The sequence below is a fragment of the Helianthus annuus genome, chromosome 7 (genome assembly GCF_002127325.2).
Source record: "Helianthus annuus cultivar XRQ/B chromosome 7, HanXRQr2.0-SUNRISE, whole genome shotgun sequence".
Lineage (NCBI taxonomy): Eukaryota > Viridiplantae > Streptophyta > Magnoliopsida > Asterales > Asteraceae > Helianthus > Helianthus annuus.
This window is the reverse complement of record NC_035439.2, coordinates 97,131,095-97,150,984: the sequence shown is the minus strand read 5'-3', so window position 1 is coordinate 97,150,984 and position 19,890 is coordinate 97,131,095. Positions and strand designations below refer to the sequence as shown.

Below are 19,890 nucleotides of genomic sequence, written 5' to 3'. Positions count from 1 at the left end.
TTTTTTCATATTAATCTTGGGGATAACCGTTTTATTAGTTGTCAATATAACCAACCTACATTTTAATTGTCTGCTTGTAATTATCATTTTAAAAATCCTCTTAGTACACAGAACAAGAATATGTTGAACATTCTTTATTTACTAAACAAGATATCACACGATGTTGCGAGTACATGTATAATTAACGCATTTTACATTTAGAGATCGTGACGTGGCAAGCTTTTACTGTTTTTTTGGCATTTGGGGACTTTACATACTTGAAAATTTTTGGATTTTTAGTGTAACTACACATGCAAGACTTCTGCTCTTTGAGCTTGCTACAGCATAATGGCACTAACATTTTGAAGCTGCTTCTTCTCTAACATATCAGAAGATATCTGACCCATCATATGGTAGAACAGATTAAGATCAGATAATTGCTCAATTGTCATCTTCCCCATTACAGCTCTTGCTAATTTCTCTCTTTCTTCGTTCATCTTCAATCTCTCCATGTATGATGATGCATTCCTCACTGTTGCTCCCATCTGCTTCAACCGGTTCTCTTGCTGCACACTCAGTGCTATATTTGACTGTAACCGATTCAAAACCGCCATCGTTAGTCAACCGAAGTAAATAAAAATAAGATCAAATTGTTAAGTGGGTAACCACTCATCATACCTCAAGAAACTCAGCTCCCGGTTTGAGATCAGACTCTTTAAGTTGGCGCTTATTATCGCCTCCTTCATATAGGTTTCTTGCAAGCGAGAAGCTTCGAACAATAACGTTTCTCTTTTGCTCCAATTCTTTATCGAGTTTCAAAGATGTTGGTACCCTTTTTATGATATTGAGCTTCTTTTGATACGCTACAACCGCCTTCACAAATTCCTGCAATCATGTTACAGTCGATTCAATACAAGATCGCTATTAAAACTCACGTTTAAAAAATAAGAACTAATTGTTGGAAATGGATAAAATGTATACCTTGTAAGCAGCGGTGCATCCAGGATAGTCGAATTCATCTGAATTCGCCTTCCTCATCCGCTCAGGATGGAACTGTAAGCCCATTATAAACTTACCCTCTTCTGGATTATAAGCATCCGGATCATAAAACCCTTCGACTAAACCGTCTGGCGCATACGCCATGGGCTTGAACCATTGTGCGAGCCTCTTGACCCCTTGGTGGTGATAGCTATTAACCCGAATCTCCATATTGTCTTGTAAAGATTCTTCAAACCATTGATGCAAAGGGGTATCTTCAACGATCTTTACATCATGCCTATGCCCATCATAGTTATCGTAATCCATGTGAACCACTTTTTTCTCTTGCGGGAAGTTTTTCGACAATTCTTTCCCGATATCTTGATAAAGGGTACCTCCACATGCTACATTCAATACTTGTGATCCTCTACATATTCCCAAATAAGGTATGTTTCTTTCTAGGCAGTGTTTGGCGAGTGCAAGCTCGATAGTGTCCTTTTCCTTGTCGATGGCGGTGTCGCTTGCATGCAACCGACGGATTTCTTCTAACTCCTCCTTAGACAAATTGGTTTCTTCGTCTTCATAAAGCGACGGGTCGATGTCTTCCCCTTCGCACAGAAGGACTCCATGGATCGGCTCGAAGCTGTGCAACAACGTGTGGACGCCCGCCACCCGGGGTACGATCACTGGGACTGCTCCATATCCGACTATAAGATCGAGATGATATTCACCTGACAGTTAAACAAACCACATATCCTTCAGTCAGTTACATAAACACATTATGTACAACTGGAAAATAGTTACTATTGACATGATTCCATCATGTTGTCCATGAAGATATCCATTTTGACTAAAAACTAAAAAATAAAAAAACTTGTTTACAACACTAAACTCACATACCCACTAAATCTACTCTTAAATTCTGGGCTGGTGTCCTCCTTGGAGAACAACTTACTACATTCCTACAAACTCTTTGGTAAGAAACTAATAAAATAAACTTGAGTTTTTGAAATTACAAAACAGCCCTTTTACTTTATTTATTTTTAATTTCCAATAAAAGAGTTGTGTCCCAAATCATGCCACAAATCATAGACGTATAGACCCTCGATTAAAATCTCCTGAGTAAAAATCTTGTCCGTCACAATATTTTTTTTTAATTCGTGGGCAATATGGATATGTTGCGTGAGGATGAATCTAGCATTCCATAGGATCCAATACATAGCGTCAAATTGAATTGAAATCTGTTACGCCAAAAGCCACTTGTAGAATGATCGGCAATTTTATAAAAAAATCAACACTGTTTTGTTAATTTTCCAGTCTAATGTTTTCCGAATTTTCCCATGAATCAAAAAGGAGAAATTAATCAAAAACACATTCATAAAGAAAACAATCAAAATATCCTGATTAAATTAGGGTTATATGGGTTTTTTATCGTTCAAAAACAAAACCCGATCACCCGGGTACACCCATAGGCAAAAAGTCACCAACATGATTGCAACAACGCCGTCATCGATTCTAAGGGACACCTCAGGTTTACATGGCTAATGAACAAATTGAGATTTAAAAAGAAAAAAAACATACGTACCGACAAAATCAACAAACTTGTTCTTGCGAAGGCTCCGACGAGATACGATGATAACACCGGGTAATATGGCGGCGAGATCGGAGGATGACATTGCTGTGTTTAAGGATCGAAAACCGATAACGTTAACAAGGCGCCGCGTACGTTATAAATTACAATTGATTGATGCATATATATAGGAGGAGGACTCGGAATCCACGTGGAAAACCGTAGGGGTTTGTTGGGGGAGTCACGTGAGTCAGTAGATGTGGGAGAATAGAGTCAAATATCAAAACTGAGGGCAGGCTGATGTGGATAAGTTGTTCTGGATAGCACAACTAAATATACCATTGGTGGAGGCTTTATCCATTTTAATTTTTAAGGGTGTAAGGGGCACTCCCCTAAGAAGGGAGTCTCTTACACATAACCAATCCTCGTGTGCCACGTCAACTCCCCTTTTAAACTCCCCTAACACCCTAAATTGATGGCGGCACTCCCCTCTTAGGTGACTTGGTTTTTTATTAAAAAAAAAAGACAAAAAAAAAAGAAAACATTTCATTGGTCCACTCATCTCTCTCTCTCCTCCCTCTCTCCTCCCTCTCTTCGGTGACTTCCCACCGATTTCACTCCCCCAAACCACTCACCTAAGTGATGGCGGCGGTGTTCCCCTTAGGTGAATGGGGTCACCGAAGGTGCCCCTTACACCCTAAACATCTTGCCTCTCTCTAACTTTGATTTAGGGATTCAAAAGTTTCGGTTTCTCTTGAACGGACAGGATAAAATAGAAGTTTATTTTGGCTAATAAGCAATAGAATTAATAGAATTATGACATATGGTAAAATTTAAAATAAAAAGGAAGAGTATTTTAGTCAACACCACAAATTAGTATCATGAAACCCTAAAAAAAACCCAGCACGTCTTTCTCTTTTATGATTCATCTCACCCCTACACCACCACCACCATCACCACCACAACCACCACCACCACCACTCCACCACTACCCCCTCCGTCACTGGAAGCGGCGTAGCTCCTCTTGCCTTGCCGCATTACCTCCGTAATTTAACAAAAAAAGGCTTTGAAAACAGAGCTGAAATACAAAGAATTTGCTGGCTATGACCTTGGTGGAGTAATCGACATCCGTCTTAAAGTAAGTTTACAATTTCTTTTATAACATTATCTAATTTGCTGTGTTTTCATTTTGTAAGTTCTTTTTTTTTTTGCAAAAAATATGTTGATGGTGACCTATTAGGAAATAATTTGTATTTATTGTAAATTGTATTATTTCCTTGTATTTTGTCTATCTCTCCTCAATCAAAGGAGAAACTGTTGTAATGATCGTTTATAAATAATATTCACGAAATCCTCAAAATCATTGAGGTGATTATACCAATCCTTACATGGTATCAGCCTAACTCCTCTCCCTCTTTCCTGCGACCTGCCTATTCTTCCCCTTCGTTCATCTTCTTCAGCCGACCTCCCATCATGGCTTCTGATTCTGTTACAACTTTGAATTCTGTTCCACAGCTATCTCCCATTAAACTATCAGCCGATAACTATTTAGTATGGCATAACCACATGACCATCCTTGTCGGCCTCCATCAACTGTCACATCACATTGACGGCTCCTCCTCCTCGCCGTCGGAAACCATAAAATCAGATGACAAAGACATACCGAATCCGAAATATCTCTCCTGGCTTCAGAATGATCGTAAGGCCTCTCTTCTTCTTCTCTCTGCTTTAACCGATGAAGCCGCGGCAGAGGTTCTTGGCTTAACTAATGCGAGACAAATTTGGTGTGCTCTTGAATCAGCGTACAATAACGCATCGGTGGAACGTGTTCAGTCCCTTCGGGACTCTCTTCGGGAACTATCAAAAGGTACATCCTCTGTTACCGTTTTCGCACGTCGGTTCAAACTTATCTGTGAACAGCTTGCGGCTATTGGCCATCCTGTTGCCGACATTGACAAGCTTCATTGGTTCTTATGCGGACTTGGTCCCTCCTACGAGGTTTTTTCCACAGCCTTACGGGCCACGAAACCGGCTCCTTTGTTTCGTAATCTTATCGCTCAAGCCGAGAGTCACGAACTTTTTCTTCAGTCAATTCATGGGGCTGTCACTCCTCCTGCTGCGTTTCATGCTCAACATCAGCGTGAATCCTCAAGTGTCTAGCAGGGGTCGTGGTTCTTCCCGTGGAAATTCTTCCCGTGGATCTTATGGTCGAGGTCGTGGCACCACGCGTCGCCCACCCACTGCCAACTTTGCCGTACCAACGGTTATTATGCCTCTGCCTGCCCAAACTTGCACACCTTTGCCAGTCAAGCTCCATCCACTGATGAAGCCTTAGCCAAAGCTTTTCATGCCAAGTGTCATGTTACAGATGATTCTCCAGATTGGACTGGACTGGTGATTCGGGCGCCACTGATCACATGACTCCGGCCAAGGAATGTCTTCATCATTCGGCCCCTTACAAAGGTAATAATAAGGTTATTATTGGTGATGGAAAGCATCTTCCAATCACTCACACAGGCACTCACAAACTATGCAATAACATTCATCTTCGTAACGTACTTGTAGTTCCGAATCTCACTAAAAAATTATTGTCTATTAGTAAGCTAACTGCAGACCATCCGGTTGACGTATTGTTTTCTCAACACTACTTTGACATTCAGGATCGGAAAACTAAACAGGTTCTTGCTCGTGGGTCATGCATTGATGGACTTTATGTGCTCAAGAATGGACCACAAGCCTTTGTTGCTGATGTCTCGAATAAAGCGTCTTATGAACTTTGGCATGCTCGTTTAGGGCATATTTCTTTTGATGTTATTTCAAAGTTAAATAAATGTGGGGTTTTGTCTGTTACTTCGTTATTACCTAAACCGGATATATGCACTTCGTGCCAACTTGCAAAAGGCCATCGTTTATCTTTTAATTTGAATGAAAAGCGTGCTTTATTCCCTTTGGATTTGGTTCATTGTGATTTGTGGGGTCCTGCACCTATGACCTCTACAGAAGGGTTCCGCTATTATGTCATTTTTATTGATGATTTTTCCAGATTTACGTGGTTTTATCCACTCAAGACAAAAACAGGTTTCTACACGGTTCTATCCGCTTTTATTAAACTTGTTCAAAATCAATGCTCACGGAAAATAAAAACCTTTCAAAGCGATGGCGGCACTGAATTTGTAAACCATACTGTTCAAAAGATTTTTGAAGATAACGGGACTTTTCACAGGTATTCTTGTCCATACACGCCTCAGCAAAATGGGCGTGCCGAAAGGAAACATCGCCACATTGTGGAAACCGGACTTGCTATGCTATTCAATGCTCATGTTCCCGCTCAATATTGGGTCGACGCCTTCACTTCGGCTACATATATTATTAATCGCGTGCCATCACAACTTCTTGATCACAAATCTCCATTTGAGCTTCTATTTGGCCAGACACCAAATTACTCAAACTTTCGGGTCTATGGATGCCAAGTTTTTCCTTATCTACGCGATTATACAAAGCACAAACTTGAACCCCGGAGTCTCCCATGTATTTTTATTGGGTATAGTCCTACTCATAAGGGCTTTCGGTGCTTGGAACCATCTACAAATCGAATTTTTATCTCCCGTCATGCTCGTTTCAATGAGTCTCACTATCCATTTATGAATCCTAATGTCAACATAGATTCCTAAAAGTTGGTACTTACCACATTCTGTGAAGACTTACCTTTATCCCAAACCTTGTCCTCCCCTAAATCCAATTCTCGCTCCACTGCCTCCACAGGCCCAAGCATTCACTGCCCATTATGTGATCCACTCCAACCCACTGCCTCTTCCCTTCATGAGCCCACCACACCAAATACCAAATACCCAATCCCCTCCCCAAACCGACCCACCACAACCACCTACTTCCTCATCGGGCCCTTCACAACAAACCCCACCTACCACTCAGCCATCCCACCTATCGGCCCACTACCTGACCACGAACTAACCCCTTCACCCTGCTCACCACTCATTGACCCACCTGTCCTCAACCCACTTACACCACTTCACCCCCAAACTAACGAGCCCACCTCACCTGCTCCCACCACATCCAACCTACATCCTATGACGACCTGTGCTAAGGCCGGCATCTTTAAACCCAAGCACGAAGCAGACCTAGCCTCGTTAAATTCACATGCTCTACAAGTTGCATTATCATCTGTGCTTAAACCACGAGGTTTTAAGTCGGCATCTAAGGACCCGAAATGGATGGCAGCCATGATAGATGAAATCGAGGCCCTCAAACAAAATAATACATGGACTCTTGTGCCCCGTCCTGCTTCTTTAAATGTTGTAGGTTCTAAATGGGTATTTCGAGTTAAGTATCATGCGGATGGATCCATTGAACGCTACAAAGCTCGCTTGGTTGCTCAAGGTTTCACTCAAATTCCCGGCTTAGATAACTCTCATACGTTTAGCCCGGTTGTCAAAGCATCCACTGTCCGAATTGTGTTATCACTTGCGGTTCTAAACAACTGGAAACTGCATCAGCTCGATGTCAAAAATGCTTTCCTAAATGGACATCTGAATGAAACTGTCTTCATGGAGCAACCACCTGGGTTTGTAAGCACTCAATTTCCTAACTATGTTTGCAAATTATCCAAGGCTCTTTATGGACTCAAACAGGCTCCTCGTGCTTGGTTTCAACGACTAAGTACTTTTCTCTTATCTTATGGGTTCACTTGCAGCCGTGCCGATACATCCCTCTTTGTTCTTCGCAGGGACTCTCATATTATGTATCTTTTGGTCTACATGGATGACCTTATTCTCACTGGCAACAATGATAGTATCATTCAGACATTTGTTTCTCGTCTCCACAGTGAGTTTGCAATTAAAGATCTTGGGGACTTAAATTATTTCTTGGGCTTAGAGGTTATTCACACCACTACGGGTCTCTTTCTTACACAAGCCAAGTATGCTAAGGATATCCTTCTACGGGCAACTATGTTGGATGCTAAACCTGTTGACACACCTCTCTCACCTCATGAGTCTTTCATTGCTACTGGTGAGCCCTATTCGGATCCCACTTTCTATCGTTCATTAGTCGGCGCTTTGCAATACTTGACAATTACCCGACCTGACTTATCTTACGCGGTAAATCAGCTTTCTCAATTCCTCCATAGTCCCACTGTTGATCACTTTCGCGCTGTGAAACGTCTATTACGCTATGTCAAAGGCACTCTATCCTTTGGGCTTACGTATAGTCGATCCAACAAGTCATCCATCATTGGCTACTCTGATGCTGATTGGGCTCGGTGTCTTGACACACGACGCTCTACATATGGCTATTCTATTTTTGGGGGGTAATCTTGTCTCTTGGAGTGCTAAGAAGCAGCCTACTGTGTCAAGATCTAGTTGTGAATCGGAATATCGTGCCATGGCAAACACTGCTGCTGAATTAGTCTGGTTAACTCATCTATTACGGGAGTTGCACGCTTTACCACCTGATCGTCCTACTTTGTTGTGTGATAACAAAAGTGCTTTGTTTATGACTCAGAACCCTATTTCACACAAACATGCTAAACACATTGACTTGGACTATCACTTCATTCGTGAGTTAGTAAACTCTGGCAAACTTTATACCAAGTTCGTTCCAACCAATCTTCAGGTGGCTGACATTTTCACTAAGAGTCTTCCGCGCGCTCAATTTGATGTATTTCGCAAGATGCTTCGACTTGGACCACCACCGTTTCGATTGAAGAGGGGTATTAGGAAATAATTTGTATTTATTGTAAATTGTATTATTTCCTTGTATTTTGTCTATCTCTCCTCAATCAAAGGAGAAACTATTGTAATGATCGTTTATAAATAATATTCACGAAATCCTCAAAATTATTGAGGTGATTATACCAATCCTTACATGACCACATTTAAACGATAATTACATCAAGCTGATGATGGGGATGAATGTACACGTCAAAATTGATTTTTTTAAGTATTTGTAAAACGCAAATTTAAGGTTCGATTATTTTAAGTATTTGTAAAACGCAATTTTACTAATTATTGAATATTTCAACATTTCCAGTTATGTATTTGTAAAACGCAATGTTACAATATAATGAAAAAACACATTTTATTGTCTTTTTGGTTTATTGTTTTTTATAACACAACGGAAAAACACATTTTTTGCGTGTTTTCAGTCCATTGCGTTTTAGAAAGAACACTTTCTTTTGTGTTTTTAGGCCATTGCGTTTTAGAAATAAGCCATTTTTATGTGTTTTCTGGTCATTGCATATAGAAAAACACATTTTTGAAGTGTTTTTAGTCCATTGCGTTTTAGGTAAAACACATTTTTATGTGTTTTCAGTCCATTGAGTTTTAGAAAGAACACTTTCTTTTGTGTTTTTAAGCTATTGCGTTTTAGAAAAAAAGACATTTTTAAGTGTTTTTTGGTCCATTGCGTTTTAGAAAAACACATTTTGAAGTGTTTTTATTCCATTGCGTTTTAGGTAAAAACACATTTTTATGTGTTTTCAGTCTATTGCGTTTTAAAAAGAACACTTTCTTTTGTGTTTTTAGGCCATTGCGTTTTAGAAATAAAACATTTCTTTGTGTTTTTTGTACATTGCGTTTTACGCAACTGAGTTTTCAAAATTTTTTTTTTGAAAATATAGCAATAGTATATTCGTTTTAAAGATAAAAAACGCTCGTTTTTTTGTGCAATTTTTATAAAAAAATAATGTCGTATGAAAGAGTTATTAACGTTTAAAAAATTGGGGGGGGATGGAGGAGAGAGAAACTATTGTCCTAGAATGCCCTTACACAAACTCACGCGCCTCTTTTTTTCTCTTCAATTTCACTCATTTAATCTTAGCCCTTGATTAAATCAATTGATGGTCAATATTACTTCCTAACCTTCTTAGCCAAAAAAAACTTCCTATTATATCCTAACCCTTCTCTTGAATGTATATATTTTTTCATGTAGGAAACGAGGTTCACCTTTTATTAAAATATATTGCAAAATAAATAATAACGAGACTCTCGTTATTTGTGAGAAATTCGACTAGTACAATACCGGTTACAAAAACTAAATAAACGAATATAAAATACAATATAATTGTACCAATCTTGATTCAAGCAAGCGTCTTTGGAAACTTTAACCGCACCTTCCAGATCGAAACTCCGCTGCAAGACAAGCAAAAATTGTTGACGGTTTTGGTTGAGGCACGTGTTCAACACGCTTCCCTTAAAACAGATTCCGCGCATTCTCTCAGACGGTTCTGTCTCCCAGGGTACAGCAACCGAAGCAGTAGTTGTACTGCCGGAGATGACTCTCATACCTGAGATACCACCGGGTATAATGGTGTTCTAATTTTGTAGAAAAATGTCAAGTTGTTTAGTTTGAGAGTTCTCCTCTCAATATGACAGGAACTAGTTTCTAACCTTTTGAGTTATTAAGATTCTCTAATATCTCTCATACAAAATGAACCCAACGTTCATATATGTATATATACTTACAAAAGATGAAACATATTAACCATTAATATTGTAATTAACAAGATCATCAATCTAGTAATAAACAATATTAATTTGTAATAAAGTGTACCATTAATATTGTAATTAACAAGATCATCAATCTCGTAATAAACAATATTTATGTGCAATAAAATGGAATTGAAGTGGTCAACGTAACAGTCATATCAATTCATGACGATCTCGAAACTGACAGAGACTAGGTTGATTGATCGTGACCAGCGTGCAAGTGAGCTGCACACTATACAGTCGGATCCACGCCTATGCGACCCGCAGGCCGCTCGTATACCAGTCGCGCACACTGCACTAGGACATGCGCTATGCGCGCGGCACGCAGACCAGTGCGCCTAGTTACTACTGCAAACCCGCGCGCGCGCCAGAACTGATCCGCCAGTCCGCGTGCCACACTTCAAGGATCTCACGCCATGCCATATGGAGCCGCACTCCACACGGATGCCACTGCGCATACCAGGACGCCACCAGGTCATGCGCCATCCATACTCGTGCGCCACTTTCATTCTTCTCCATAGCCAATGACGTGCGTCATGCGCCTAAGGAGCTCGCGCCGCATCGACATGTCATGGCATCCGCCTACGCCACCCAAGGGTGCGCCATAAGCGGACCCGCCATGTATCTGACCACGCGCTCATGGGCAAAAATACAATGGCGGTGTGTGAAGTTCAAAGTGCACCACATTGGGCCTATAACCCATGTCACGCGCATATGTGCGGGTGCTATGAATCCTTTGGGCCCCCACTAGTCTTTGCCTTTAATGAAACAATTTACACGGAGTGCTCCTCCTTATATACCACTTTAAGTTTTGCCATCCCACCTATGTAGGACAAGGTGACAAATCTCAATCCATTTTTTCTCATCTTTGTTTGTTCCAAACATACAACTTCAAGCTTCGATATCTCATTCATCATAACTCTATTTGGACATAGTTTAAACACAAACCCATAAATAATTATTGATACAACACATATATAAATATTATTGATGTCCAAAATATTTAGTGAAAACCCCATTTTCACTCAATTTTCCAACAATCCCCCACATGAATGAAGATCGATAAACACACAAAATTCCCCGATGAAACCTCGACAGTGGAGTATTGCAGGATAGGTAGGTTTTGCCTTTGAACCTTCCTTTGTGAAGCATACTTAGCCTACTAGGGTTTTGTAGACGTGATGTCCTTGAACAACCCCCCATTTGAGTAAACGACAATATACATTCACACAATACTTTCCCAAGCCGGGCCATCCCCTCACTATCGTGTCCTATTATGGTCCTGGAACACTAGCCTGGTTCTGCGAGAGCTCTAGGATTGCGCACCCCACAAAGCCATTCGAAGCGACCCTACTTCTCTCTCACGTTGGTGATTCTTTTGAATCATTAAAACATTATGGCTTACTATGATTTTCACAAATCAATTAGCCATATATTATGCTTAGCCTCATAACAATGTCACTGAATAATATAGGAATGGACTAGGACGTATTTAAACACCCTTTTATAGTTTTAGGTGGATATATGAACATATATACTAGCTTATATATAAACATATATATTAGCTATGCCCCCACAGTGACTACCTTTCGGTTCATGATTAAGTTGTCCTATTGAACCTAGATCTTGGGATCTCCAGTCAACTAGGTTAGGTTTCCCTCATGTCCCTTTTCCATGGGCTTTAGTCTCATTCCACAACTTGATCTCTTACCAACCCACTGGTTGTTGGATCCAAAATTATCTTTTGACTTCACTAAGTCAACGATGATAATTTAAATTGTGATCAGTTGTTCTAACGTGTTCTTGACTCGCTAGTCACTTTTGCGTTTTAGTCGATTCGTAAGACTTATAACTTGTGATCTCAACTTGGATCCAGTTATGTACCTTGTCTTTAGAATGACAATGAACTCAATTCATGGCTAGACACGTTTCCATCATGCCTTTGGTGTGTCATGACTGACATCTTACTAGATTTCAATCAAACCAATTGGCATTCAAGTCTAATCAACTCGATTGACTCCATATAACCATTGTGTACTCAACATGGTCATGTGGTCGCAATATTTATTTGGATTGCTAAAATCCTTATTGCCAAACCTCCGATATTCAAATGCAAGTCACCCCCACATTTAAGTGTAATTGGATAGCATCCAAATGGGGTGATGAAAGGTTCTCCCTTTCATTTTGAGTTTGAGAAAACTTCTCAACTACCATTTCTACATACCCTCAAGGGTTTGTTTCTTAAATGGCTTCCCCCCCCCCCACATTGCTTGCATTTTAATTTAGTTTGAGTAATACTACTCTTGATGACTTTTAGACCCGCATGATAGGATAAAATTATCCATATCTTTTTGTCAATGCAGTCATCCAATTATATTACTCTACTCAGATTAATATTGCTCATAAGAGCTTCTGAGCTATATGAGTTCTTCACATATGAAGTTATTTATAGTTTTGTTTTAGCACAAAATTCGTTATTATGTCATCACATATTTGAATGTTTAAAGTTAATTTAATATCCGTCGAGCATATAAATTAACAAGTATTAGTCTAGCATGCTTTAGACCACAATACTCTAACATGTGAACGGAAGATGCATCATTCCGATTCTTCACAGCCTTAAGAGATAACGCACTATCTCTTCCGAACATTCGTTTCTTAGTTTAGACACAATAATGAAATTTTATTTCACCATTGCAAAAACATCGGTTTTAGGAAGGCCTCAAAACCATAGTTAACTCCATCCATTAGGATCATAACTCGTTTGCCGTTTTATCTCCAAGGCTTCACCATTGACTTCCTAAAGACTTAAACATAAGTCTTAATCCAAGTCACTTTGATGAAAGATCTTTGTATAAAATCACTCGAGTCTTGAGATATAGTCAATTAGATTGACTCTCAACAACAAGACATTCACGTATGCCTATAGTGATATATACATTTACGTTGTTGTTTCATTAATACCATGTATTAGGATACTCTCCCAAATTGAGGACCAACCCTCCACATTGTTTAAACAACATTGATGGTGGTAGAAGAATCTACAAGTCCATCACTATTGTAAATTTCCCTTAATAAATTTCCCAAATTTATTAAAATCATTTACAATATTAACATATATTTCTTTCATATGTTATATTCTTTGAAAACTTACATGTGCATTTCCATGTTGATGCTCTCAATATTAGATGACATATCTCGTTTTCGTGCATTTCATCTCAAACCATTCACCACGTTTCTTACGACGTCGTTATGCATTTGATGTATGATTTGTGACTTATTACATAAGTCATGGTCACAACCCGTTCGTTGTGTTTGTGTAAATTTTTTACACTTTATATCAAAATGTGTATCCTTTTGAAAAATTATTAGTAGTCCAAGATAAATATTTATCTTTTACTATATTTTAATCCATTTGTTTATGTAAAATAAACCCAGACGGAAGTCCACCATTTTAAATAAAATAAAAGCGAACATATATAATAACGGATACACCAATGACATCTAAACGTCAAATCCCAAAGTGTTATTATCTTCAACACTTTCGACTGATATAAACGCAATTATATCGTTTCGTGTCATGTTTTGAGGTACTCCTTCATAGAACACATAACTTGTTGCAATTATATCGTTTCGTGTCATGTTTTGAGGTACTCCTTAGTGGAGAGTTCAAATGAGAAGGGATTTTTTGTAAGAAGAAAAAAGAAGAAATTTCAACCAATAAGAATGCTTTATTTTACTTTATTTAATACAAGTATTTAATGTTAGTATAAGGGTACATTGGTAAATCTACATAGGTCATTAATTTGTAGTCTTCCTCTTTAATAGCTAACTACATTAAATAATTTGTAACTTATCTTCAAAATATATATTTAAAAAAAATAAAATAAAATAATTTAAAGTGTAGGATAAATTTCGAGTTGTGTAGGATAAATTACGAGTTGCGTAGGATAAATTTCAACATGTAGGATGAATTTCGAAACATGTGGGATAACTTTTGATGTGTGTAGGCAAAAAAAGTTAGTGTGGAGGATAATAGTCTTTATGACTAATTAATTAGTAAAAAATGATATGAGATAACTGAAAAACTATTTAATGTTTTACAAAATTACCCTTTGTTCTTTATCTTCTCAATTTAATTTTCTTCTCAAATGAACCTTCCCCATAAACCTTAATAGTTTATTAAATAAACAAATTTCAAACTCGCTCGTTTGAAACTAAAACGAATACACATCGTTTTAATAATTGGTTTATCATATTCAAACCATTTCTAACCGCTGTTAGATAATAATGATTACCAATCATTAAAATGAGTGGTTTGTATGATAACCAATTCTAATATGCTAATTAGAATTTAAATGTTTAACAAACATTCAAAATATTCGGTTTTTATAAAGTAAACCGTTTCTAACGCGCTCGTTATAAATAAAATGAATAAATATATTCACTTTTGGTTTAAATGAACGTTTTCTAACACGCTCGTTAGAAATAAACACAAACCTTTTCTAACACGCTCGTTAGAAAATATATAAAACGGATACAAATCATGTTAAATAGTTTATCATGGTTAACCCGTTTCTAACCCGCTCGTTAGAAATTAACGATTGCAAATCGTTAAAAGGTTTCTAACACGCTCGTTAGAAAATAACGATTACAAAATTTTGTTTGGACGTTTATAAAATAATATAAACATTTCTAATACGCTCATTAGAAATAAACAAATACGAAACCGTGTTGGTGCACTTTGTGTCTGTACTTTGTCTGTATTTTGTAATGTATAAAACGATGTCTTTTGTCTGTTGTGTTTACGTCTTTGTATGTTGTTTATGTGTTGGAATGTGTGTTTGACCAAGTCAACCATCCTCCTGGTTTGACTTGGCCAAACATCCACACTTAGTGCTTGAAAGATAATGTGTTTCGAAGGATGTCATCGAAGGATGTTATGTATCCTTCGATGACTTCGAAAGATGTCTTTCGATGGATCTTTATGGACCTCGAAGGATATACAATCCTTCGAAGTATGTTTGGATCCTTCGATATCCTTCGATGGTATTTCTGGTCGATAGATGATCCTTCGACCAGAATACCTGATCCTTCGTGCATGGTTGTCTGTTATGGGTATATATATCCCATGAGGGTTTCACTTCAAGAGAAGTTCTGTGTAAGTGTGTGCAAGTTGTTGAGAGCTTTTGTGTGTGAACCCAAGTCTTGTAAGAGAGCATTTCAGTTTGGTCAAGGTCTGTAACCGTGTCCACTGAAATACAAGAGAAAACTTTGATACTTTGCTTGTCTACTCTTTCTCTTTGTAAACTTTGCTTTCATCTAAACTACGGTTTGCACTCTAGCTTGGATTCCGCACTTGCTAGAGTGTTGAACATAACAAGGAATAGGTTTATCCTCAACCTCCGAGGGACCTACAAGTGGTATCAGAGCCGTGGCTCTTTTCCTTGTTAAAACCGGGTTTGTGCAAGACTTTGGTTGTGTTTGGACAAAAACTTTCTTGGTTTAGCACCCGTTTTTAGTGTGTTTTCTGCATTCTTATCCATAAAAACGTGTTCTAAACTAACCGGGTGTGTTACGGGAAGGTTTGGGTAACTTAAAAAAAAAATCTTGTTTGAAAAGGTTTGTGTTTTCCGGCCAATATTCCGGTCAAACTCCGGTTGCTTGGTGTGGATAAGAAGCTTCCTTTTTGGGCATTATTTTCAAAGTCAAATCCGACTTGGTGAAAAGTTGTTGTCAGATCATCCTCTTTGCCGAAAGTTGGTCACCAACCACATCACCTTTTCACCAACCTGTCGTCCTTTCTGTCAGTGTGTCAGACCATCGAAAGATACCTTTCGAGCTCGAAAGATCATCCTTCGATCAAGGAGATTCGAAAGATAACCATCCTTCGAACATCCTTCGAAGTCAGTGAGTTATCCTTCGAGTCAAGGAATCTTTTCGAAAGATACATCCTTCGAGTTACTGTTCATTTCGAAAGATAAGGATCCTTCGTGTAGGTGAATCTTTCAAAGTTATCTTTCGAGGTTATTGTTCGAATCTCAACAGTGATCCTTCGAACACTGTTGATCCTTCGAACAAGTGTCATCTTTCGTGCATCCTTCGAGTCTTATTTGTTTAGACTTAACAGTTGTGAATTTCAGGTCTTTCGATCCTACATCCTTTGGCTGTTTGTTATCCTTCGAAATTTTTAACATAGTTTGTGAAAATCAATTTTTCTAAAGTTAATTTTCATCTAATATATTAATTATAAAATGGGAACAAACGGTCAATGGGATCCTTCTGCGTGGACTACAACAACTTTGACTCCACAGTCATCATCTACGCAATCATCAACCACGCAATCTGCGCCAGAGTTCAACAAAACTGCATGGATGCAGGCTATTGCCCCAACTCAAGCTGCAATGATAACTGCAAATCAATGGGCATTGGTCACTAATCAAAGCAACAGCATTCAAGCAATGATGCAGAACGATAGTGAAACTGGTACAAGCACGAAACCGCCAAAGCTTAATCACATCAATGATTGGGGATGGTGGAAAGAAAGGCTGAGAACTTATGTTCAGGGGCAAGGTCAAGACTTATGGATGTGTTTCTTCACTTCATCTGAAAATGAGTTGGAAGTTGCAGGATCAAATCCAGAAACTTACAGCACACTGTCTGACGAAGATAAGAAGAAGTTTGAATTGGAAAAGAAAGCATTTATGATTCTCACGCAGGCTCTTCACAGAGATATATACCACCAATTCGTCTACTGTACGACTACCAAAAGTTTGTGGGATATGCTCACGTTAAGGTGTGAAGGAAATGCTCAATCAAGGAAGATCAAGCAGGAGCTGCTAAAGAAAGAGTTTGAAGGTTTTACCTGCATGGAGAATGAAGGTCTAGCAGAGTTGTCTACAAGATTTCACCATCTGTTGAGTGAAATGTTTGCCTTCAAAGTCTCTGCCACTCCACAAGATATGGTGAAGAGATTTGCTGATGCCTTACCAGCAAGGTGGAGCAGTTATCTTGAGATTCTCAAGGAAAACGGTGTTCTGGATACAATTACCATTTATGAGCTAATACAGAAATTGGAAAACAAAGATGTTGAAGAAAAGCTCAAGGCGAAAAGAACAATCACTCCTCAGAATCCAGAGATGTATTTTGGGATTGCAGGTGGTATTACTGGAGAAAAGCCAGCTTCTCAGCATGCTAAGCTTCAAACAGCGTTCATCTCCAACACCGGACCTCCAACAGCAAATCAATTTGATCCTTCAGCATACACAATGATGTATTCAAGACCAGATTCTTCTTCTTAACAACAACAACAGCAGACGGCTCAACAATTCACTCCACCGCCTTTCTTGGATCCTAACAGAGCTCAACAGCAACAACCACAACAGCAGGGATTTTATGGAAGTTCTTCAAGCTTTCAAGCTACTTCCAATCCGAACACTGTCAGATTGGATACTTCCAATTTTTCAAAAGTCAGTGTTGAGATAGCCAAGGAACATATGGAGATGTTGAACACCTTGGTTAGCGCCTACTGTGGGTTGGTTGCGGGTCAGATTGGAAATATCAACCTAACCAACGAAGATTATCAGCAGGTTGATAAAGAAGAGTTTGAGATGATGGATATAAAGTGGGCTCTTGCTAGTGCTATCCGTAGAGCTAAAGAGTTTATGGAGAGAACGGGGAGAACCAGCTTGGAAAGCAACAACAACACCAAGTATGGTTTTGATAAGAATGCTGTCACCTGCTTCAACTGTGGTGAAAAGGGTCATTTCAAGCGGGAATGTCAGAAACCACCCAAGCAAGGCAATCAGAATCCTTTCAGGAATCAGAGACAGCCTCAGCAACAACAGAACAATTCTGACAGACAAATAGTTCCCGTGGGAGGAAATACATCTGGAACCACAAACTCTAATCCCCACAGAGGATTAGTTGTTCAAGCTGATGAGATTTGCAACTGGAATCTTCAGCTTGGTGAAGGAGGAAATGGTGGAACAGCATGTTATGCTAAGGTGGTTGAAAAGGTTGAAGAACCCGTGTCTGCTGGTGAATCTTCAGAAGATGAAGATAGCTCGGGTTATAGTGGAAGTATGGATGGGGAATCACTTGACGCTGGTGATCTATCAAGTGAGGCTTTAGATCTGGAGGTTGATGAGCTATTGGCTGATGCTGAAGCATTATGCAAGAGAAGATCTATTCTTTGCCAGAAAGCTGCTGGAACTTCTGAGAAGCTTTCTCAATTTTTCTCTGAAGATGGATCTTTTTCTTTTCATACAGCCTTCATGGCTCATGTTGAAGGACAAACCTCTCAGGTATGTGATTCTAAATCTGACTCTATTTCTGCTGCTGTTGAATGTGCTAAATGTCTAGAATATGCAGAAAAGGAAAGTCTTTTTGAAATCACACACAAACACAATCAAGAATTGATTGTTGATCTTTCTAAAGCAACTGAGGCTAACTTGTTTTTAACAAGAAATGAAAAGGAGTTTAAAGCAACAATTGCGTCATTAAAACATGATGTTTCTGAACTTCAAAAGGCTGTTTTGAGAAAACAACATGCTAATAATAATTTGATTGACACAATTGAGAAACAAATGGTAGAGTTAGCTACAGCTAGATGTGAATGTGAAACAATCAAGCAGAAATTGGAAAGCTATTCCAATTCCCGCTATGTTTTGGATCACATTATTGATGTCCAAAGGAAAAAGGGGGATACAAAATGTATTGGTTACAAATCATGTCCTCCCCCGATGAATCACAATTACTCCAAGTCGCCTAATGACGAGGATATGCCCCGTTTTGAACCTACTGTGCCACTCGGTCTAGATGACTTTGCAGCAGGCCTCGGGTTCACAACTGGTACATCATCCTCGGGGCAATCTGAATCTGAGAATGTGAAAAATTCATCGTCTGTTAAGGAACAGAGTCCTCCGATTATTGAGGATGCTGAGTCTTCGGACGATGAATCTGAAGAAAATGAGAAACCACAGCCTAACTCGGTTACACCAGACATTCCAATTGAGAATCACATCTTGTGTGATCCACCAGTGAAACCGAGTAAGGCTGAAACACCAAAGGCAATGAAGCCCAGTGTACCTAGCAGTGAAAAGAATAACTTGTTGTATACGCTCAAGGGAGACAGCAAAATTTATTCTGACAAAGATTTTCCAATCAAAAATGTAAATCAAGATTTAATTGAGAAAATTTTTGAAGGACGAACTGATAAGTTTTTGGGAAACAAAGGTAACAAAGTGACGGTCACTCAATGTGAACCAATTCCGTGTGAGCTAATTAGAAAACAATACGGAAACCAAAAACTGCCAGTTGAGCGAAAACAACAAGTGAATTCTGGAAAGGGTAAGGGCCAGGTACAAGAAAAGAGGGCTCAAAACAAGAATGCTCAAGCACCAAAGGCTCAGCAGCCTAAGACTGAACAACCAAGGGTTCAACAACCTAAAGTTGAGCAGTCTAAGGCTCCTCAACCTAAGGCTGCACAACCTAAAATTCAACAATCTAAGGTTGAGCAACCTAAGGTTCAAAGGGTGCAAAACAAAAGAGCTCAGGCTAAGAAAAGAGAACAGAAAGTGAACTTTGTTGGATCAAAGGGTACGGACAAACTTGAAACATTTCAAAATAAATCTAACATTGAATTTGTAAAACAAGTTAGAATTTTAAAGAGAAATGATGAGAACAATTATACCCAACACACCAATGGATGTGACTTAGATCCAAGCACATCTAGATCACAAAGTTCAGTATCTGGTTCTTCGTCTGGTCATCAACACGTTTCTCCGAGGTTTGTAGAGCGGAGAATGTGTTTTGAATGTGGAACAGTGGGGCACATTGTAAGATACTGCCCATACTTGC

The 19,890-nt window shown here is 39.0% G+C and overlaps 1 protein-coding gene across 1 annotated transcript; it reads right to left on the bottom strand.

Moving 5' to 3' along the window:
- Positions 1 to 235: 235 nt before the first annotated feature.
- Positions 236 to 2,763, bottom strand: LOC110926829 (putative glutamine amidotransferase GAT1_2.1). The gene is made up of 4 exons (XM_022170500.2): positions 2,543 to 2,763; positions 961 to 1,688; positions 658 to 864; positions 236 to 569 (listed from the first exon to the last, which is right to left on the bottom strand). The coding sequence occupies exons 1-4, from the start codon at positions 2,631 to 2,633 to the stop codon at positions 318 to 320; spliced, it is 1,278 nt and encodes a 425-aa protein (XP_022026192.1). The 5' UTR covers positions 2,634 to 2,763; the 3' UTR covers positions 236 to 317.
- Between the last annotated feature and the right edge of the window lie 17,127 nt (positions 2,764 to 19,890).